The sequence below is a fragment of the Cryptotermes secundus genome, unplaced genomic scaffold (assembly GCF_002891405.2).
Source record: "Cryptotermes secundus unplaced genomic scaffold, Csec_1.0 scaffold146, whole genome shotgun sequence".
NCBI lineage: Eukaryota > Metazoa > Arthropoda > Insecta > Blattodea > Kalotermitidae > Cryptotermes > Cryptotermes secundus.
The window spans coordinates 48491-71094 of NW_019733838.1; the positions used below are offsets into that span (position 1 = coordinate 48491).

General features: G+C 38.4%; 1 protein-coding gene across 3 annotated transcripts in view; it reads right to left on the reverse strand.

The window, feature by feature from the left end:
* LOC111868217 overlaps nt 1-22604 on the reverse strand; it is a 127800-nt gene that overhangs the window by 3124 nt on the left and 102072 nt on the right. For 2 of the 3 annotated variants that reach the window (XM_033752957.1, XM_033752958.1), the window contains exons 11-14: nt 19754-19883; nt 16064-16285; nt 12715-12966; nt 7984-8034 (exon numbers count right to left, since the gene is read on the reverse strand). In XM_033752957.1, the coding sequence (XP_033608848.1) occupies nt 7984-8034; nt 12715-12966; nt 16064-16285; nt 19754-19883 (655 nt within the window). The remainder of the gene's footprint in view (nt 1-7983; nt 8035-12714; nt 12967-16063; nt 16286-19753; nt 19884-22604) is intronic. The other variant, XM_023858666.2, reaches the window with a different exon arrangement.

The following is a 22604-nucleotide window of genomic DNA, read 5'->3' on the forward strand; positions in this document are numbered from 1 at the left end:
CATAACATAAAAACAACAAAATCAGTGCAAGTTCTGTATACTATTACCACAGTCTCAAAAATGGGTATTTATGACTGTTTCTACTTCAGTTGTACCACTGTTTTATAAATTAATACTAATGGCTGTCAATCCTGATATGTACCACAAATATATATTATGAACTATCCATCAGCTTTCTTCTCTGTGCTTCACCTTCCTTCCTCCAAATAAAACATCAGTAATGAAACCCCTTGACCCTTTCAGTACCAGCATCTGTATAGGCAAAAGTGATATTGACTTCAATTTTCATTGTAATTCATGAATATGTATATATATTGTAACGTGTTACAATTATTACAAAAGTGCATCCTAGTTTTAATACTTCGGACATTATCGATCAGAAATGTTCCATGCTGATTCCAAAACATTTTGGAAACAAGTTTCTGAAACATTACAGTACTAGTATAAAACCTAGGCTACGGCTATATGTGATATATTAAAACTAACTGCAATTATTTTGGTAAAAGAAGACATTAACATCACACCATGAAGATGCATGGAAGAGAAGAGATGAAATTTCAAATATTCTTAACCTCAGCAGCAGAGGAAGAAAGTAATGCTTCTGTGCAGGATAAAATGATGGGTGAGCCCAAGAGCAAGTCTGGATGTGTTAATGAAAAGCAAATCAGATCACAGCCATCATCCAAACTATGGCAGGTAATTTTATCTACTGAACTAGTCTGGCTCCTATTAATAGTGTGAGACATACTTTCTGCCACCATCAAAACAGATATTTACTTGTAGCACTAAGGGTATATATAGGCTGTGCCATAGCTCAAGCGGTTAGTCACTGGCTTCCCACCGTAGTGGCCTGGGTTCGATTCCAGGTCTGGTCAAGTGGGATTTGTGGTGGACAAAGTGCACTGGGGCAGGTTTTCTCTGAACACTTTGGCTTCCCCTGCCAATCTTCATTCCACCAATTGCTCCACAATCACCCTCACCTATCATCTGGGGCTGGTACAATAGGCCAAAAGTGGCCTGAGTACAAGGGACTTAGTCCCACCCCACTAGCAATAAAAAAAAGCAATAATAATAAGGGTATATATAATTTTATCAACACAAACTGACAGATATGTCAGATATGAATTTACTGTGATCAATGATGTCTTCTACCATTACTCTAATCTGTTTCTGGCATTATAAGAATTAACTTCTTAATATACCTAGTAATATACTTGCATATTTCTAAATATACGAGGGGGTACCCAAAAGAAACCGAACTTATTTTTTTTAAACTTATTTATTCAAATTTTAAGCACAAACCTTCAATCCCCTTCAAAGTACTCTCCACTTACACTAATACACTTGTCTAGTCTTTTATTCCATTTTTCAAAACATTGTCTAAATTCATCTTTTGAGATGCTTGACAGCGCCTCCGTCGTTTTTTCCTTTCATGTCTCTTTTCATTCGAGGAAACAAAAAAAAAAGTCGCACGGGGCAAGGTCGGGTGAGTATGGAGGGTGAGGAACAGGGGTCATACCATTTTTGGTCAAGAATTGTCGTACAGACAGGGCTGTGTGAGCAGGGGCATTGTCATGATGGAAAAACCAGTCACCCGACTGCCACAAATCTGGCCGCTGAGCTCCAAGTCACTCCCGACAGCTCCACAATTTCTTCAATGGTCCGTCGTCGATCTTCCTTGATGATTTCACGAATTTTTTCAACATTTTCATGTGTTCGGGCCGTGGAAGGACGACCAGAACGAGGTTTGTCATCAATTGACATTTCACCATTTTTGAAACGGGAAAACCACTCAAACACTTGAGTTTTCCCCATAGCATCGTCATTGTACGCCGTTTTTAACATTTCAAGAGTTTCTGTTCCACTTTTCCCGAGCAAAAAGCAGAATTTCACCGCCGCACGCTGTTCACGAAAATCAGCCATTGCAAAAATGACGATCACACAAAACAGTTGTCACTATAAACTCTGCCGAAACTAGTCCTTACCTTCTGAAGCAACGGTAGTCGGCTTATTGACTCAGGAATGTTAGCTCTATGCGCTCATAGCGGCAAAACGCGGTACTACAAAAGCTCTGCCCACAAAAAAATGAGTTCGGTTTCTTTTGGGTACCCCATCGTAATTTGTAGGTCACCTCATAGGTTAAGTAAACATTTAATAATTTATGTGATCTTTATCCCCAAGAAAGTATTCTATTACTCTCTTTTACAGCATGTTCTAACTCACTCTATTTGGGCTACCAAATTTGAATGTTTGGGCAATGTGCACAATACGGAGCTCAGATTCAATTTAGACAATACTGTTTTCTGGTTTCGAAATCATGTCAAGAATTTTTTGAAGTTATTTCACACCATGCAAAAATATTTTTTCAATAACCAGGTGTTCACTCTTGGAAAACATTTGTATCAAAACAAACATAATTTTTGCTTATTTATAACATTATATACAATTGTTTATATTGTCACATATTAGCAACTAGACATGTATTATTTGGGTAAGGTAGCATCTAGCAGTGACGTAAGTCTGCAAGATCATTCTCCTTACCACATCTGACATAACTTACTTTGTATCTTTCTTTCAAGTACCTATAACTGAAAGAGTTCTGTTAAACTACAGGCAGCTGTAGGTTGGAAGGGTTACTAAAAGCACATTTTTTTATACACTATACAGCATTTCATTTCATTTGAAGGAGAAGGCTTTAGATCGCATCAAGTGGAGGAACTGTTTTGGAAGAGACTGTGGACCTGTCGTCTGACAGATTACTGATGAATGAACAGCATTTCAAACTGCCTTGAGCCAGGTTGATTTCTTGTATCTATAAAAATATTTTGTCTTAGTAGGTCATTTTATCATATAATTAATAATAAAAGAAAAATATAATTAACATTGCATGAAATAAGATGTAACTAAATCTTCCCAGACAAGGAAAGTTTTCCAATTTTCAACTTATTCAAACATTCTGAACCACGAGAGACTCATCACTGGAACAACTTAGAACACAATCATGAATATAACTTCTATCTTCTGGTACTCTTTGTAACGTAGATAAGTTTCTGTGTATTCCTGTGTACAGATAATTCTGTTTATTATGAACTTAAGAAGTAAAATTATTTACATAAGATGTGAAGCTTTCATGGAAATTGTATGCAAGACAGTCTTCTTCAGTGACCAACTATGTGAATATGGAATTAGGGTCTGATATTTCAAAGAATGGCCCCATCTCCATCATCAGAGGTTGGTGTGATGATTGTTCCAGAAACATGTATTTACATTTGCAGAGTATGCCATTAGCCTAAAAAACAGTGGATGGACTCAGATAGTCAATGGTACCCTGTCCCAGCATGAACTACTAGGAGAAAAGCAAGTGGAGTCAAATGGTCAGTGGTGCCCTGTTACAATGGGGACCATTGAGGGAATGATAACTGGAGTCTTGCTTTGATTCATCATAATCCATGTTGTTCATCCTTCATCCTTTGTTACAAATTTTTAATGTCATCCCTTATATAATAATATTTGTGGCAAGGTAATGTGAATGGCTTAAAATGAATCCTGTTTTCATGCTGAAGCTGTCAGGGCATAGCTGGATCTCAGGGGCCTTCTTCACTAAGCAGTCTATGGTCCTGTCAACCTGGCCTGTACTGTAGCACTATCATGTCTTGAGGTTTATCTGATGCTTCTCATCAATGCTGTGTTCTGCTATTGCTCACTTATCTGGTCAGCTTGTGGTGCATATGGTCATTACTCATTTTCATAATGATGATGGTTTACAGTCACACAGTATTCCAATTTAGTGTACAGGAAACAGTCTAAAGTTCCCTAACTTGTAAATGAGCCGGTGAGGATATTTTTGTATTTAATTGGAAATTTCATTTAACCCACTCCATAGCACTTAAATTCACTGAATTCTGATGGTTATGGACAGTCAATAGAACTGAAATTTACTTTACACAGCACATTTTATTTTATTAGAGAAAAGTATGAAAACTACTGATACAACACTGATGGTGTATCAACATAAGAATGCTTTTCAGTTCTTAGCTTCTTAGCACATATGAATAAAAACATAACATATTTAGAAGTATAGTCATATATAGTTTATTATTCATTTTCCTTCATGATGTAACTAATTCATTTATACTGAAATTGTGTTTTATTGAACCTAGGGTTGCACAATTAGATCACAACTGCCTGAAGGACTGCATTTCTAGAAGAACAGATTTCATTAATATGCAAATGTGCAACATAAAATATACTTCTTTTTATATGTTTCCAGGGAATCATAAGCCAGCTTCTAGTTGTTCATTATCACCACAAACACAACAACCGCCGCCACCACCACAACCACCCAGCAACACTTCTGCCAGGATAAGTCATCCTCTGACAAAAGCGTTTCCCTACTTCTGCCTCCCCTTCTACGCACTCCTCTTATTGTGTCCGCCCCTTTTCTGTTCTCTTCGATTTGTTCTCTTCAATTAATTCCTGGTTTTCCCAAAGATCATTTATTTGACATTTTCATTTATGATCCATTTGGATTTCTAGCTCTGAGTGAAGGGCAAGGAAAGCAAGAACCTGAATGCTGATTGTTGATGTTTAGTAACAAAAAAGCTTCAGATTTTAATATATATTACCTAACATGCAAGTGACTGTGGTAACATTTCCTCAGTGCAAATGTCCAGTTTCTGAATTGTTCTGGGAGAACGGGATGCTAGTGTAACATTTCGGATCAGTTAGCCATCACTTCTTATCACTTTGAAGGAATCATTACATGAATCTTCCTTGATTAATATCTTGGACACTTTTGTAGCAGCATTCTCAATTTTTGATCAGAAATGCAGAAACATCGCTCATTTCTTCTGTGAACCTCATAATATACCACTCCTCCTCTTTGTACACCTATGATGTGTTGTTTCATTCTGATCTTCCTTAGTGCTTTTTGGCGATACAATATATCCACAAACAAAAGTATTTTAGAAACAGTGCTAAGTTTTATCTTCCATTTTTAAACAATTGTAAGCATATCCCTTTTTACGTATTTTGCTAGGTGTACATTAATATCAAAGTCCCAGCTAGTATATCTGGTTTGTGTATATGTAATATATTGAACTAGTACAAAAAGGTAACAAGTAAAATATATTATTTTCCTTTTATATGAGATTTAATTCTGAGTTGGTTGCTTTAGAATTCATAAGATGATCATACAAACCTACATTACAAAAACTTGTTTATTTTTTATTACACTCACAATAGGTTTGTACCATGAATGGTTATCACATGCACATATATATATATATATATATAACTAGGCATGACCTTAATATTGTTGTGTTGTGACGGTTTTAATAAATAAATAAAATAATGATATCAATAATATGAAGCAAGCACAGAATTTGTCAAAATGTGGAAATATATAAAAAAATTGTTAAAATAATAATGGATTGGAATTTCATTTCAAAAGACACGATGACAAAATCAGATTTTTTATCCAAAATGTGTTTACTAATTAGTTTAGATGTTTTTTACAAAGCTATGTAATGCACAGCCTTAATTATCCAGTCAGATTCCTAAACAGCCCTTCAGTCAATTCCAGTTAAATTATTAACTTCAAATTGTGCACCAGCTTTTCCTTGGATACTTGGAAATCTTTCTGGTGTTTCAGTCTTTGTGAGTGGCTGCAGTTGATATGAATGAAGTCTTTGGTGATTAAATAATACTGGGATTAAGGGTGACATTTTACTTCCTGATGGAATAAAATGTACATCTTTGAAGACAAGACCCAATGTGTTGACAAAGTATAATGTGAATCCTTGAAGATGATATTAAAACTATATTTTGTTTGTAGTGTACTAAGTTTTAAGAAATATACAGGTATATTATTATGTGAGTTATGGATGCAATTATATTTCCTGATGTAGTAGGATCAGTGCCTTTGAAAATGAGAACTGATGTAGTGCAATGTGTTCACTTGAAGGAAACAATCTGTCTATTGATATGGCTAGAGTGTCACTAATAGATCTATCTGAAATACAAGAAGTGATTTACCTAGCAGAGGCTATTATTTTCTGACAGTTTGATGTTGGCAATATATGATATCTAATATAGATAGATAGATACATAATTTCACAGATCCATTGTCCGGAAACCAGACCGGAAAATATGTTATTTCATTGGGTACACTGTTGACCAACCTTCACATCATATCTACAAACAGAATGTTTTAGTACTTTACAGAGTGTGTAAATTATAGAGAGAGTTATAATTGTTTCTAAGTATGAATTATAAGTGTCCATTAATTGTAATTATCAATCCATACACTGTGTCCAGTCACTATATATATATATACACACACACATGTATCCCCCCTCTGTGGTGTTCATGTAATGCCCTTTGTGTTTTGTTGTGGGAAGTGTTTGTAAAGGGGTCATGAGTGTCCCATTTCTAGAATATGTTGAGAGAATTTTGAGTTTGTTGTGTTAGCTATTATACATGACATTAAAGGGTGGTTTACCTAGTTGGGGCTGCTGATTTCTGACAGTTTCATCATGATGTATGATTTCTACTATCAGATGATATGTTATTCAGTTGAGTACACTGATGACCAAACCTTTATGTACTGTGACTTGTAGACTTGTTGATAGGCAACAACTGCACAAGAAGTAGCTACACAGCAGCTGTTACTTAGTAATGGCTTCACAAGCAAGCAAGAGAGGAACTATGTGTGCGGTCCATGCCAAGATGTTATGAACTGGATAGTTGGTTGAGTGTTGAGAGTTGGAGTTAGTTGCGAGACAGTCGCCAGCAGGTAAGAATGTGAGCACGGAAGCAGATGACATTGTTAGCATCCATCATCAGGTAACGACTGGTGAAGACACAACAGACTAAGAAGACTTAGTGTGCACTGTAGTGAACTGTAGAATGTGCAAATTTTTTAATGGAGGTTTGTATGATATTTATCTTATGACCTGATATTATTGGTCTTTCAGTATTTCATGTAGTGCTTCCTCAGAGGATGTGGATAAAATATATAGGCAGTAAAACAGTAGAATGATCCTTCATATATCCAAAAATATGCACTCAATTTTGAATAATCGCTTAAAATTTGCAATGAATGAGGATGAACTAGACCTAATGCAAGCTCTTCTATCCCCCACACTGGTCACTGCACTCACTTGTGTTCTTCTTTCTTTTCTAACTATCATGAATAAAAAACACTTGTGGCCAACATATTTACAACCAGACCAAACTGTGACAGGAGAAATGTGTGGGGAAGAGCCAGGGCTGTAGCAAATCATGAGACTTGTTGTGGTATTACAGTGGAGTTTTGTGCTATTAGCAGGCCAAGAACAATATTTGACTGTGATAAATGGAGTCATAACTTGTAAAATCAACAATCATATATACACTATGAATTAACAATTAAACCCTTTGCCAAGCCAGTTAAATTCAATATATCCCAACATCATCAGTCCACTTAACTTGGATATCCTTTATGTACTATGTTTTTTTTTTCCACTGAGTCTAAAAGAGATATTTAATTTTAGTCCAACCTGCTGTGTTAGGCATAGCAAAGGGTTATGGATGAATAGACTACTAAATGAATAAGGAACAAAGAAACATAAACTAAATGAAGTGCAAACATGCTCTAACCATCCCAGGTTTACTTTAATGCCCCCCCCCCCAAGTACAGTTGTACAAATTAAAAGTAACTGGCCAGAGTTTCAGGTGATATTACAAACTTGTATTGATGATACTATATGTGACCAAGAAAATCAAACACGACTTGAAAAGTGCTGTGGGAACCTCAGCAGAAGACAAACAGAGGAAGACATATGTTGTATGTACATGAATACAGATACAATGACAATGTATTGTCAATTGTCACCAAGGCTACAACACTCAGAAAAATGAAGAGATCAACCACACTGACTCGCATACAACACCTAGAAAATGTGACACATTGTAATAAAATAAACGTTCCTATGGACTTACAGACTAGACCAAAGTGGTGAGGGAACCTTCGACTGACAAGGCAGATCACCCCTGAAAATTAAGTCATCATTATATTATACATGCTGGCTTAAAAATATAGAAATACCAAAGCAGATGTACGTATGAAGTTTTATCTGAATTACATCGTCAAACAAAAGGATCTGGTGATGTTTCAGACTGACAATTTGAAAACTGCAACAGCATTTGGAACAAAAGGTGAGGAGTGGAATCTTACATCACTACTATTACAGTGCAAAATAATAAATTAATCCTTTGAGGGTTTGAAATATATGTGTATTTTATTTTATTTCATCTCTCACATTTGTGTTATTGTATTAATTTGTCAAGAAAAAACACTCTTTAATCAATAATTAGACTTATTGATGTTCATGAAGTAAAATTCTTTCTAAAAATACTGGAGTAAACAAGATCAACTGGATCATTACTTAAATGCATAGTTTGGAATATATATCTTCCAAGCTTAATATAACTTTCGGAAGTAGGTTTATAATGACTAATGCTCGCATGTACAGTAAACAATTTATAGAGTCAAATGCACTCTTGAAAACAGGTCTTCAAATTATCAAGATAATTTTGTGTTGATGTGTACCTGCTCAGCTACTCAAAAATATCCCAACATTTTATGGAATCTGAAAGTTCATTACCATGTTTACAAGAACTCGCTGCTGGTCCCTATCCTGAGCCAGATTAGTCCAGTCCAGGTCACCCCATCATTTCTCTGATCTATTGTTATCCTACTTTCCTTATTGTGAAAAATAAAAGGAGACATGAGATCACCTTACTGTCTGTGTGTCTATTTGTCCAGGTGCCTGGGTATTACCCCCCTAACCCCTGAAAGCCAGAAGAGGGGACCATAACAATACCATATAAATGTATGTGACATGTGACAAGATGTCTGAAAGCCAAAATAGTGCAGCCAAAGAAGTGTCACAGAGATGGACACTGCTAGGCAACGAATCGGTAATTAGGTCTTCCAAATCTATGGTTTCTGCATGCTGTGACTGAATGCTGACACAGTCCTAAGCAGAGAGTTGTGCTCTTTATGAAACTTCGGTCAGACTGCAGGGACAACACTGCCTCCAATAGAGCTTCTGTTTCTAGCCTCCTTTCCCTGTGTATCTGTATGTGTATCCCCCTCATCGTTGCTAGGTAACGGCAATGTATACACATTCCACTGCAATGAATACACTTGCAATAGAAGAAGAATTGTTGGATGTGTTATCTTCTATGTGGCTCTGATTTCTACTTGCTTCATGATGATTTCTTGCTTGCCTTTTTCTTCGACTCTGAATATGGAGGTAAACATAGCATTATATCCCAAAAGGTAGAAATTTACATAACCACTGCGGTGAGAATCTCAGATCCTGCAACATATACTTAATTTTCTCTATGTTTACCCCTTTACTAGCATCAATTAGAGTTCCGTGTTTTATTTATGGTATTTATTTTAAGGTAAAGATGAAGTTGTTTGAAGAAAGCAGTCTTCTGGGATTTGGCACCGTGTATATGTGGTGTTAACCCGTATTCAACCGTATCAGCAGAGTGCTGTCCCGACACAACATCAAAGCAGTGGGTCTGCCTCCATACAAATTATCCAATTTCCTCCGGCTGGTTAAAGACAGCCTGGGCCTAAGGACGCCGGGTGTATACAGTATCCCATGCGAGCGCGGGAAGGTCTATATTGGGCAGACAGGCCGCTCCGTGGACATGAGGTTGAAGGAGCATCAGCGGCACATCCGTCTCGAACAACCGGACAAGTCGGCCGTAGCTGAACACAGCATCGATCTGGGACACCGCATTCAGCTTCAGAATACCTCCATCCTCGCCACCAAGACCCGCTATATGGATCGCATTATTAGGGAGGCAATTGAGATTGAACTGCATCCAGGAAATATGAACAGAGAGGGGGGGTTTTGTCTCAGCAAGTCTTGGAAACCTCTCATCTGTTCTCTTAAAAAACCCCCACCGGGATATGACGCCAGATCCAGATTGCCACACAGGCCATGACCAACCAACATAACAACCCACCCCCTCAGCTTACAGGTTGTGCCCAGCCTTTAACCTTGCTTTCTCTCCCCTACACAAAAACCACGCTTGTCCCAGCTCCCTTTCCCCTACCCCTCCCACACTACTGCTTTCACTTGTATACTTGCCCTTCCCCCTTCACCCTCACTGCTCTCACATAGCTGTGTATATCCCCACACAGTCTGCTTTTACCGGTTCTCACGGTCTCTTCGCTTGCAGAATTCTTATATTTTTTCTTCTACCCTGAAGATGGAGGCGATACGTTCCTCCGAAACGTCGGTTAACACCACATATACACGGTGCCAAATCCCAGAAGACTGCTTTCTTCATAGTCACTGCCGTGAAAGCCTCAAATCTTACATGAAGTTGTTTGTGTGCTTAACCAATTAAGCACTATGCCATGAGGATGTATAAATTCAGAAACTCAGCCTAGTTGGAGGTGAGTAGTCAGCAGTGGAAACATCCTGCATCGCCTGCCAAAAGAATTTTTAGGTGACACCATCCTCCAGGAAAGTGACGCTTGCAGTCTTCTGGGATCACGAAGGCACACTGCTCACCGCATTCAAGCCTCAAGGCAAAGCAGGATGTTTCCACTTCACTGATGCACACTTGGTCTCGGCCTGGTAATGGTGAACCCAAGACTCATCACCTGTGACAATTCGGGCTAGCATATTGTGTCCTTCATTGTGGTAGCGATTGAGATGCTGTAATGCCAGACCCATTCTTTGCATTTTGTGTTGTGGGGTCAGCATGCAAGGCACCCATCATGCACAGACTTTACGAAAACCTAACCCATCATTCATTACGAGGTAGGCCATGCCGTGTGAACATGCCTGGTTGTGACAGCAGCCAAAAGAATTTTATGCTGCTGGTTTTCAGGGGCTTGTGAAATGATGGGACAAGTGCCTCAGTGTACAGGGAGATTATGTTGAGAAATAAAAGCATTTTTCAAATCAGTACTCTTATTTGTTTAAGTTCTATATCCATTTGTAACTTACTTATTGACTTACCCTCGTATTTTTGTTACAAGTTCTACCATGATCTTCATTAATTTCATTCCATCCATCAAGTATGCCACAAAAATCTATAACATTTATCATAAAAAAGGTGAAGTTGTCCCTGTGCTTCACTAATTAAGCACTATGCCTTGAAGATGTATGGGGGAGTGGAAGTATAGATCCACATTTACTTGACCTCAGCATTAGTCAGAGGTGAGTGGAGAAATTCATGCCCTGGCTGCTTTACCCCAAGGAAACAGCCTCTGGTACCCACTGTATAGGAGGTTGGGTGGACCCCAGAGCTGGTCTGGATGGCATGGAGAGGTGAAAATTCTTGACCCTACCGGGACTCAAACCCCGAACTCTTGGTTCATGCCTTAGAATGAGCAGCCACTGTGACTGGTGTCATCTCATGAATAGATAATAAAAATTATAATGTTCATATTTGGTGTCCTAGTTAAACATTCATCAACATCAGTGTCTAATTATCTCATATTATCTCCTTATAACATGTTCTTTTAGTTGTAACCATCATTTTGGACTTATTCACATTTGATTTCAACCTCTCTTATTATATATCTGGTCCACTGCTGTCCACATGCCTGTGCCAAGACATCAGCATTCTGGTATGGTTACATCTCCAACCATGGGGCCATGCAAATTTATTTACTTACACGATCAGTAATATAGAATATAAAAACAATAAACAGATGCAGATTCTTATCACATCTTTGCATCTTTCCTTTTCTTTTCTTTTCTTTATTTCTGACTGACTTAAATAATACACCTTTACATCAAAATCTTATATCAGTCTTTTTGGTTCATTCATACCCTTCTTCTGATCAACCAAAAATATGCTATGCTTTTTTTGTTCTTCCTCTTGTTCTTTCATGTATGTTTATGCCTGGCTGGCTTTTGCTGTTATTTTGAACCCTGACTAATCTCAATTCCTCTAATTACCAATAGCACTGCCAAAACAAGCCCTAAATACTTCCGAAATAATGTTTCCACTTTTCTCTGCTCCTAACAATCTTTCATCACCCCTGCTGGCCCCCAACCGAACATCTATCAGTATGTTAGTGCTTTCAATAATCATGTCCATTCCTCATCTCAACTGTGAATTAAATCCTCTGTGGATTTTTGCAACTACTACTAAATTTTAATATATATAATGGCATCCACTGACAGCCTGTTTCTGGAATTATAAATTGTATCCTGGTCCCAAAATTTCCCCAGTAGTATAACATAAATTCTGTCCATACTTCCAATCTATTGATTTATATTGTAACATATACATCCATTGCTAGGCAACGGATTGCTGAACACATTTTTGTGGCAATGAATACACAGGCAACAATAGAAGAACTGCCATTTGTATGCAACAGCAATGTAAACATGCCTCTATAACAATAGAGGAATTGCTAGGATACAGTGTTCTCAATGTGTTTTCTGTGGGTGGTCCTTGCCAAAATTTTATAGGGCACAACAAAGATTGTTTGCAGTCAGTCATAGAACGAGAAGCAGAATGAAGAGAAATCTCTGCAGTCAAGATTGATTCTGAGATGTTATAACTGATTGCAATTGTAATCAAAATGCCAATAAATCCAGTCATCTAATGCACAACCTATCATTATTCATCACGGAACCCCAAATATGTGACAGTATCTTCTAACACCCTATTTCTCACCTGTATGGGATGTCACTAAGGTTGGACTGGCTGTGGGAGTGAGTAACCCTGTTGGACATGTCCTTCACTCCCGACATTGTCAGCTCATGTACTGATCCTGACAGGCTCCTATCACTTCCTCTGCGCTTCCCCAGTGCTCCAAAGCCCTGCTGCTGGAGTGAAGTCACAACCTGCTGCTGCAGTAGCGAAGATGGATTTGGAGCATTGCTTGTTGAGGTTTTCTTCTTTGTAGGACCACCAAATCCAAAAAACCTTAAAGTGAATTGTAAAGAGATTAATCTTTCTCCCACATTTACATATATACAGGGTGATTCACGAAGTTTTACCCCCACTTAGGGAGGGCATTCCTGAGGTAATTTGGAACAAAAAATGTTAATATACTAATGGTATCCAACTCATAATTAAAGAGATACAGTAATTTGAAAACTGGTGAAAAATCTTTTTTTCTTTGAATTTCAGTCAAAACAAATTAGAAATACAATACAAACACTTTTTAAATCGTTAATGTTTTAGGAAAGAAGCATTCTAACACCAATTTTTTTTCCAATTTCTTAATTTTGCATTGTGCAACATTTTTCATCGATTTTGTGTTACAAAATTACATTATTTTCAGCATCCCACTCTGTAAACATACCAATGGTTGCATATCACACCCTTCTATCAATCTGTTTCCTTTAAACTGTAGTGCTTTAGAAGATGAATGGAATTACATAAGATTTTCAAAAATGTCTCCTTGCACGTCAACACAATGCAATGTGTCGCACGCGTATGAACCGCTCTGCCTATCTACCTACGCGCAACATTCAAACCGGTCTGCGTTATCTGCTGACATAGCTGACTGGAATGTATGGTCGCCCATGCTGAAGCACAGCGCTGCATTCACAATGATGTGTTTCAAAAATCTATTGTTACTCCGTAACTATTGAAAATCGACCACAAGTTTATAAGGAAATTTTGCAGGAAAGAACCCCAGGAATATGTACCATAAGCTGGGGTAAAACTTCGTGAATCACCCTGTATTGCTGCCTCGTGAACTGAAAATCAATTATTAAATGAAAAATTAATTTTCTATTAACCATTTGGCTGTTCATCAAAATATTTTCCACCTGTTCCCTGTGCTTAGAGAAACCTAGAAAAATCACAGTTTCACATCTTCATTCTGATTTTCAATTTCCAAAATTCCTATGAAGTCAATAAAGCAAATTCCTTGTTCACTTATTAAGACTCTGATATGGAGGTCTTGCAAACCAGATCAATTAGCTCAGCAGACATGTAATAGGTGGAAAATGGTAGATAAACATTCATGAGATACACGAGACCATACAAGGCAGAAACAAATTGCAATATATGTATAACCAGAAAAAGCAAAAATTGGAGAATTTGTAGCAATAATCAGAATTATACAGTGACATTGAGTTAATACACACAGACATATGAATATTGTGCATGAATGTCATAAACACACATACTTATTTATTAAATTGATGCTGATGAACAGCCAGGAATAAGGATGGATATTTTAAAAAAACTCAGAAAAATGGCTGGTACTACAATTATAACATACAAAAAGCATCACAGTGTACAAATTATAAGGCTTGGGAGGGATGATGAGCAAATCTAGCAGTATTATACAAGGTTTGGCAGACTTTCACTGTAGGGAAAATTCATCACTTCACAACTACAGCACTTTTACTCTAAAAGCATGCTTGCTAAGTATTCTCATGTTGAGCATCAGCCACAAGGTAAAAACATCAATGTACTGGCAGGTACAAGACTTACTCCCTGAAAAATTTGTTGTCTGATAGCATGAATAGCAGTTATGTACTTACTCATGGAGCTGAGCCCTTCTGGAGGAGCCATCAATTCTGCAGCTACTCAAGAATTTCCCAGCATTTTATGGAACCCGAAGGTTCATTACTGTGTTCACAAGAGCCCTCCACTGGTCCCTATCCTGAGCCAGATCAATCCAATCAATACCATCCCATCCTATCTCCTTAAGATCCATTTTAATATTGTCCACCCACCTATGTCTTGGTCTTCCCAGTTGTCTCTTTCCTTCTGGCTTTCCCACCAATATCCCATACGCATTCCTCGTCTCCCTTGCTACATGCCCTGCCCACCTCATCCTCCTTGACTTGATCATTCTAATTATACTTGGAGAAGAGTACAAGTTATGAAGCTCCGCATTATGCAGTTTTCTCCAACCTACTGTCATTCGAAGCGCAGAATTGCCGAGGGGATAATCAAAAGGGGAAGCACAACAGACTACTGTAGCTCATGGTGCAAGGGCTGAGGAGGCCTACCCCTCATACATTCATTCATTTATTCATTCTTTCTATATATTTTATCAATGGTGCTGTAGTTTAAAATACTGAAGGGCCACACTGGAATTCAGTAACTACCCATAGGCCACATCGCAAAAAAATAATATTTTCCAGTACACTAATACAACTGATCCAACATCCTATCCAATGGGTACCCAGGAATTTTTCCCCCGGGGTAAAGCTGCCAGGACATGAAGCTGACCACTTACCTCCAACTAGTGCCAAGGTCAAGATTTATTATTGCTTTATTATTATCGCTAGTGGGGTGGGACTAAGTCCCTTGTACTGCGGCCACTTCTGGCCTATTGTACCAGCCCCAGATGATAGGTGAGGGTGATTGTGGAGTAATTGGTGGAATGAAGATTGGCATAGGAAACCAAAGTACTCGGAGAAAACCTGCCCCAGCGCCAATCTGTCCACCACAAATCCCACTTGACCAGACCCGGGATCGAACCTGGGCCGCCACTGTGGGAAAAGGTCAAGATAATGTGGATCTACACATCCACTCCCCCATATGCCTTCATGGTATGTTGGTTAGTTAAGCACAGGGAAAATTTTACTCTTTTACTTTACACAAAATCTCTCTTGCAACTATCAGATGCATGAAGCATGTGAAGCATACTATTAAGAATGTTATGTATAAGCTCAAAAACATTTACTAAAATTAAATGTTGCCTGGTTGACAGTGCTTAAAAATCAGTCACTAAGGATTTTCCAGATGGTACTCATACTGCATACAATCATGGGTCATACTAATTTCTTACTTTTCTAAGATACTTATTAGATGTTGTGAGCAATCAACTGCAGAACTGACTGGAATATTAGCAAGCACTTCAGGAAGTTTTTAAATAATATTCAATAGAGAAGCAAACATTAACAATAAATGCTGTGGAGAAAGGAAAGATATTCCTGCAGAATGCGCAGAAGCAACTGATGCAGTTGAGTAACCTTACATTTTGTCTTGCAAAGTCTATGGAACAAAATTATTCATTTATTTAAACTCATTCTAACAAATGAAAACAAACCTTTTCTTCTGTGAAGGTTGCACTCCTGCAGCTTGAAGGTTCTTGTAGTGCTCAGAGCGAATGAATCGTGGGTAGCAATCTTTCTTAAGTAAAAGAGTATATACATGCTCAGCTGCTGAGTCAAATGTGAAACGTGTTGGAGCGCGCAGTTCTTGGTGTACCCGTTCCATTGTTTTCCCATCAATGTTGATTTCACATGGGGCACCAGGGGCCAGGAATTCGCTGCACATAAAGGAAAGAAATGAGTGTTCTAAATACACACTGAGTTTACTTAGGACAGGTAAACAGAGAGACATACATATAAACATGTACACACACACATATGCATATATGTATGTGCTAGAATTCCAACTAACTCCATGGAGCTCAGCCTTCCTTGAGAAGCCACAAGTTATGCTGCTACTCAAGAATTTCCCAATATTTTATGGAACCAAAAGGTTCATTACCAAGTTCACAAGAGCCCTTCACTAGTCACTATCCTGAGCCACATCAATGCAGTCCATACCACCCAATTCTTTATCACTGAGATCCATTTTAATATTATCCTCCCACCTACGTCTAGGTCTTCATGGTGGTCTCTTTCCTCTGGCTTTCCCACCAAAATCCTAAATGCTGTCCTCTTCTCTCCCATGAGTGCTACCTGTCCTGCCCATCTTATCCCCATTGACCTGATCATTCTAATTATTCTTGGCAAAGAGTATAAGTTATGAAGATCTTCATTATGTAGTATTCTCTAACCTCCTATCACTTCATCCCTCTTTGGCCCAAATATTGTTAACAGTTTATGTTCCTCCTTCAACATCAGAGACCAAGTTTCATGCCCATAAAAAATCACAAGCAAAATTATAAAAAAATTCAAACTTTTACATTTTTAGACAGCAGATGATAAGACAAAATGTTCTGGACTGAATGGTAGCAAGCATTACTCGAATTCATTCTCCTTTTCATTTCCTCCTAAATCAAATTTTGAGTTGTTGAAATCAATTTGAAGTGTCATACTTTCAGAGGATCTATTAGCCACTTTTATGTCTTGATTTTGCCCTGAATTCTGATGATGAGATAGTGACATATACTTAGTTTTCTATGTGTTTACTTCTAGACCAATGTCTTTACTAGTGTCAATAAGAGTTTCGACATGTTCTGGGTTCCAGTATAAATTTATGTAAATGATTATATGTTTTATTTTCATAGAATTAAGTACTGTGTTAAAAGTTAAATCAACTTTTTAACATACATAACCATAATCTAAGCAGAAAACATATCATTTATATTTAAATTTAAACTTGAATGTGCAACATTTTAAGATCCTTGAATTGCATAAATGAATGAAACTTAATCTGTATTATAATTTATTGTTACTTACTTACTTACTCACTCACTCGTGGAGCTGAGCCCTTCTTGAGGAGCCGCCAATTCTGCAGCTACTCAAGAATTTCCCAGGATTTTATGGAACCTGAAGGTCCATCACCGTGTTCACAAGAGCCCTCCACTGGTCCCTATCCTGAGCCAGATCTATCCAATCCATACCATCCCATCCTATCTCTCTAAGATCCATTCTAATTCTGTCCACCCACCTATGCCTTGGTCCTCCCTGTGGTCTCTTTCCTTCTGGCTTTCCCACCAATATCGTACACGCATTCCTCGTCTCCTTCATTCCTGCTACATGCCGTTCCCACCTCATCCTCCTTGACTTGATCATTCTAATTATACTTGGAGAAGAGTACAAGTTATGAAGCTCCTCATTATGCAGTTTTCTCCAACCTCCTCTCACTTCATCTCTCTTCGGTCCAAATATTCTCCTCAACACCCTGTTCTCAAACACCCTCAGTCTATGTTCCTCCCTTAATGTCAGAGACCAAGTTTCACACCCATACAGAACCACAGGCAAAATTATAGTTTTGTATATTCTAATTTTTATGTTTTTGGACAACAGACGAGAAGACAAAAGGTTCTGGACCACACAGTGTGACAACCCAGTTCCCGAACTGAGGCTATAAAAACCAACAAAAAGATAAAAAATACATATTAATTCCATCAATCAGTACAGACACGCCCACTTCCACACAATGTTTACATTGCTCATACAACAAATAGAAATGGCTGAGAAAACGCTTCTTCCTGTATCTCCTTCAGTTCTCTCATCACAGTCTCATGGATCAATGGAACAGCCTCGAATCTTGTCCCTTTTATAGAAATTTTGATTTAGGAATTATAAAAAGTCAGCTGGTGATAAATTAAAGGATTAGGGTGGATAAGATAATACAAGAATCTCTCGTTTTGCACAAAACTCAGAGAATGTAGTGGGGTATTGTTGTGCAGAAGATACCAGGACCCACTTCCCTAAAACTCAGGCCTAACGCAATGAACTTGAATGATTAATCTTTTAATTACTTCTTTATAAAATTTTTCGTTTACAGGCTGTTTTTCTGGTGCAAATTCATGAAGAATGATACCTTTAGTACAAAAAAATTCAGTAAACATTGGTTTCTCTGTTAGTCTTGTAACAATTCTCACCCTTCTCTGAACGTTTTACGCCATTCAAGCATACTTGCTCTAGGTAAACATTCTTCACCCTATGCACTTTTCAACATTTCAAATATTTCAGTGGCTGTTTTCATAATTTTACACAAAACTAATTACTGCTCTTTGTTCCATTTTGAACCCTTCGACATGACTAAAAGAGTAACTTCACCAAAACAATCATGATCCTCATATGCACCAACAAAACAAGTTGAAACTTGCACATCATATAAATAAAAGTTTAATTAGTCCCATTCATCCCTGATAGATAGCATTAATAGTATTACAATAGCGTTTGCTGGGAATCTAACTGTCACGCTGTGTACGTACAATCATGTTATAAAAAACTTTTGCACCTTTATCAATGTTCTGACTGATCAAATGCTCACGATGATGAAAGAATTTGAAAAATCAGTTCTGTTAAATTAAGTAAACAAATAGCATCTCATTATGTAATTTGACTTGGTCTTGATAAGTTGTTCAGTCAATCAGCTGAGCCAATGAAGCAGATTATTTTATTATTTAAACCCCTTCACAGCTCAAGAGGCTGCTATCCACAGTATGTAGTTCATAAATCCAATATCAATTCACAGTTGGAAGGAAATATTCTTCTTCTTTGGCTCTCACAATAGCTAGCAGCAGAGCACAAAATAGATTTTCAAACCATTCCAGATTTTTAAACTTTTAGTTCACTTATTTCATGATAGATGTCTTGGAGAGACAATCCAAGAAAATTGTTAGTGCTGCTGCTATATGTATGGGTTGAGTTCAAGTCAGTTTCCTCCAAATTAGTAATGAAAGGGATCATGAATATAATGAGTACATAATATTTGTATATTTCATAAAAACCATGGTAACAAAATGTGTTTTTGCTAGGTTATGCCATGACACTTTTTTATTTTTTAAGATAAGATAGTTGTTTCTTCAAGTAATTATAAGTAGTACACTAAGATTTTATATATGTGAAATTCTGTAGATAATCTCTGCAATGCCTTCTCCATAAGAATTATGTTATGATGGTACAAAAATGGGGAATCCAAAAACCTAGAGTGTTTATAAATAACCACCGTGAAAACCAAAGAGAGTTTCTGAAACTGCAGTGCACATTTTTTTTGTATGGGCACACTTGTACCATATTAGTTTGCAATTCCAGTCTTTATGGAAACTTACTCAAAAATTTCCCTCACTTTGCGCTGAATCTGGGACTGTGCACTTCGTCTCAGGTCGTTCACTGCCATCCAAAACCTGATATTTTCATGGCTATATTCCTTGCTCAAATAGCTGGTGAATTCTTTCAGCCCTGTATAGAAACAAAGAGCAGATCAGAATCACTATAACCATATAAAAATGTTCATCAGTAGCACTGAAGTGTCATGAGTCTGGTGGTGAACTTTCACAATTTTCATTTAATCCTCTGACACATGATTTTTCCCTCATAATTTTGCATGAAAATTTGTTAAAATGGTTTATGTTGCTCCACCATACAAGCTTTACTGAACCCATAATATTTTAATTTTAACTCAATTTAAAGTTCATTCTTACTTTACAGAACTATAAGGTTTATTTTGGACTCTATCCATCATCTGGTATAACCACAATGTTTCAGAGACTGGATCTGCCTCCATCCTCAGGTGGATGGGGTAAGATAGACCTACTCAGTTGGGCCCGTTAGAAAGAGCTAGTCTCAATCACTGGACCAAAATAAACCTTATAGTTCTGTACAACATACACCATCATCAGAATCCTTTAAAGTCTATTCATTCTCATTTGTTCATCTGGTAATGAGATTATTAGAAAAACGTCTAAATAAAGTTTTCGAATAAAATAAAGAAACAAAACTTGCATGAAGCCAGATTTTTCCTATGGGTTAATAATTGTTAACTCAGCAGTTCACTAACAGGGTATGTTACTGGTTTTACAAGGTGGTTCAAATATGACCGGGACTGATTTGTGAGTAAACAAGCCGCACTGCGCAGCAGCTGTGCGACCTTGAGAGAGTGAAGTCACAACCTCCACCCTCCCTCCTGTTCAGTCCTGTCTGGGAGTTGCTAGAATGATGAGCGAACAGAAGGTACCACGGAGCGTGGAACAAAGCATTGTGATCAAATTCCTCAGTGGAGAAAACGTCCGGACCGCTGAAATTCACCACAGACTCCAACAACTGTATGGGGAAGACTCTCTCACAGACCCATGTGTTTAAGTGGTGTAAGTACTTCAGAGAGGGCAGAGAGTGCGTGGAAAATGAACCATATGATCGTCGGCTGCAAACATCCGTCACCGAGCCAAACATTGATTGTGCAGACGCGCTTATTCTTGAGAATAGGCACATCATTATCAAGGAACTAGGAGCAATGCTGTCCATCAGTGTTGGTAGTGTAGAAGACATGGTGAAATACCACCTGCACTATCGCAAGGTGAATGCATGGTGGGTACCACGCACTTTGATGGATGTGAAGAAAATGGTATGCATGCAAGCTACCAGTCGTCTCCTACAGCAATTTGAAGACGAAGGTGATGCATTTTTGAAGTCTGTAGTAACCACTGATGAAACATGGGTGCTTTATTTCATTCCTGAGTCCCAGCAATCATCACGCGAGTGATGGCATACCAGTTCTCCCAAACCCAAGAGAGTGCAGAGGAGCCGTTCGGCAGGAAGAGTGATGGCAACATTCTTCTGGGACTGGCAGGGGGTTATCCATGTAGACTTTCTGACAGATGCCAGAACAGTCAATGCAGCTTATTACTCAGACCTCCTGACAACAGACATGAAGGAAAAGCTCAGATCCAAGCGGAAGATAGGTGGAAAGCAGGCAGCCTTCCTTCAAGACAATGCACACCCCATACGGCCAAAAAAATGTGGAAACACTCCAGAAATTGAAATGGAGCCTCCTGACACATCCGCCGTACTGTCCCGATTTGGCCCCAAGTGATTTCCGCCTGTTCGGAAGGCTCAAATCAGATTTGCAAGGCATGCGGTTTGTGGACGACGTCATCCAGACTGTTCGGGAGTAGATACACTGCCAACCACAAGCCTTTTTTGAAAAGGGCATCGGGATGCTTCCAGAACGTTGGAAGAAATGTGTTGACTCCTGAGGGGAGTACATTGAAGACTGACATGTGCAAGTAAGTGTTTGGCAATTATGGTTTTTAAAGAAAAAATCAGTCCCGGTCATATTTGAACCACCTTGTATTTGATGTTAAGAGGATACAGCAACTGTTATCAGAAGAACCATAAAGAAACTAACCATTTTAACAGAGTGTGTTTTCTTCATGCAAGAGCCATATTCTCAGTCATTCTTTATATCGACTTGATGATTCAAGGATTAATGATGTATTTCAAGTTAAGGGTATTGGCAGGATGAATGTGGTTAGAACAAATAATTTTATATTTCATCATTTCTGTATGTTCACCGAATGAATGGATGTATAAGGGGTGGGCCCTCTTGGCCCTTGCACCGCAACCACAGTGATCTATTGTGCCTTGTATGTTCACTGACTGCTGTCTTCAGAAGCTTGTCAACTAAAATGTGGATCATTAAAATAAAACAGCAGTAATTACAGCAGGACTATGATGCTTTCAGGAGAACAGATTTCCTTGTCTTGTGTGGTCCTTTAACTCTAATGGCGCCACTCATGCAAAATCAGAATTTTCATTTGTTTTCCTATGTCATGCTGAAAAAACTCACTATTTTGAGGTTGTGGGGTTCTCTTTACGAGTGTCTTTGTCATTACTCCTATGACAACCCACTTCTTCGGAACAATTTGTTGGCCCTGAAAAGGACCGTGGTTGCTGAGATGATTTGACGGTGAGGTAGCGTGGCGCGCGCCGGTAAGGAGAAAGGCTAGTTGCGGTGAGTGGCCTGGCCGCATGCGGCCGTGGCTGGAGGTTGCTTGGTTACCGTGCGGCAGCGTGAATTGGAGGCTGCTTGATCGCAGTGCGGCAGCTGCTGGTGAAAGGCTAGTCGTTGAGCGCGGTCGTGGGAGCCATGAGGCAGTGGCTACGCCAGATGCCTAGTGAGTC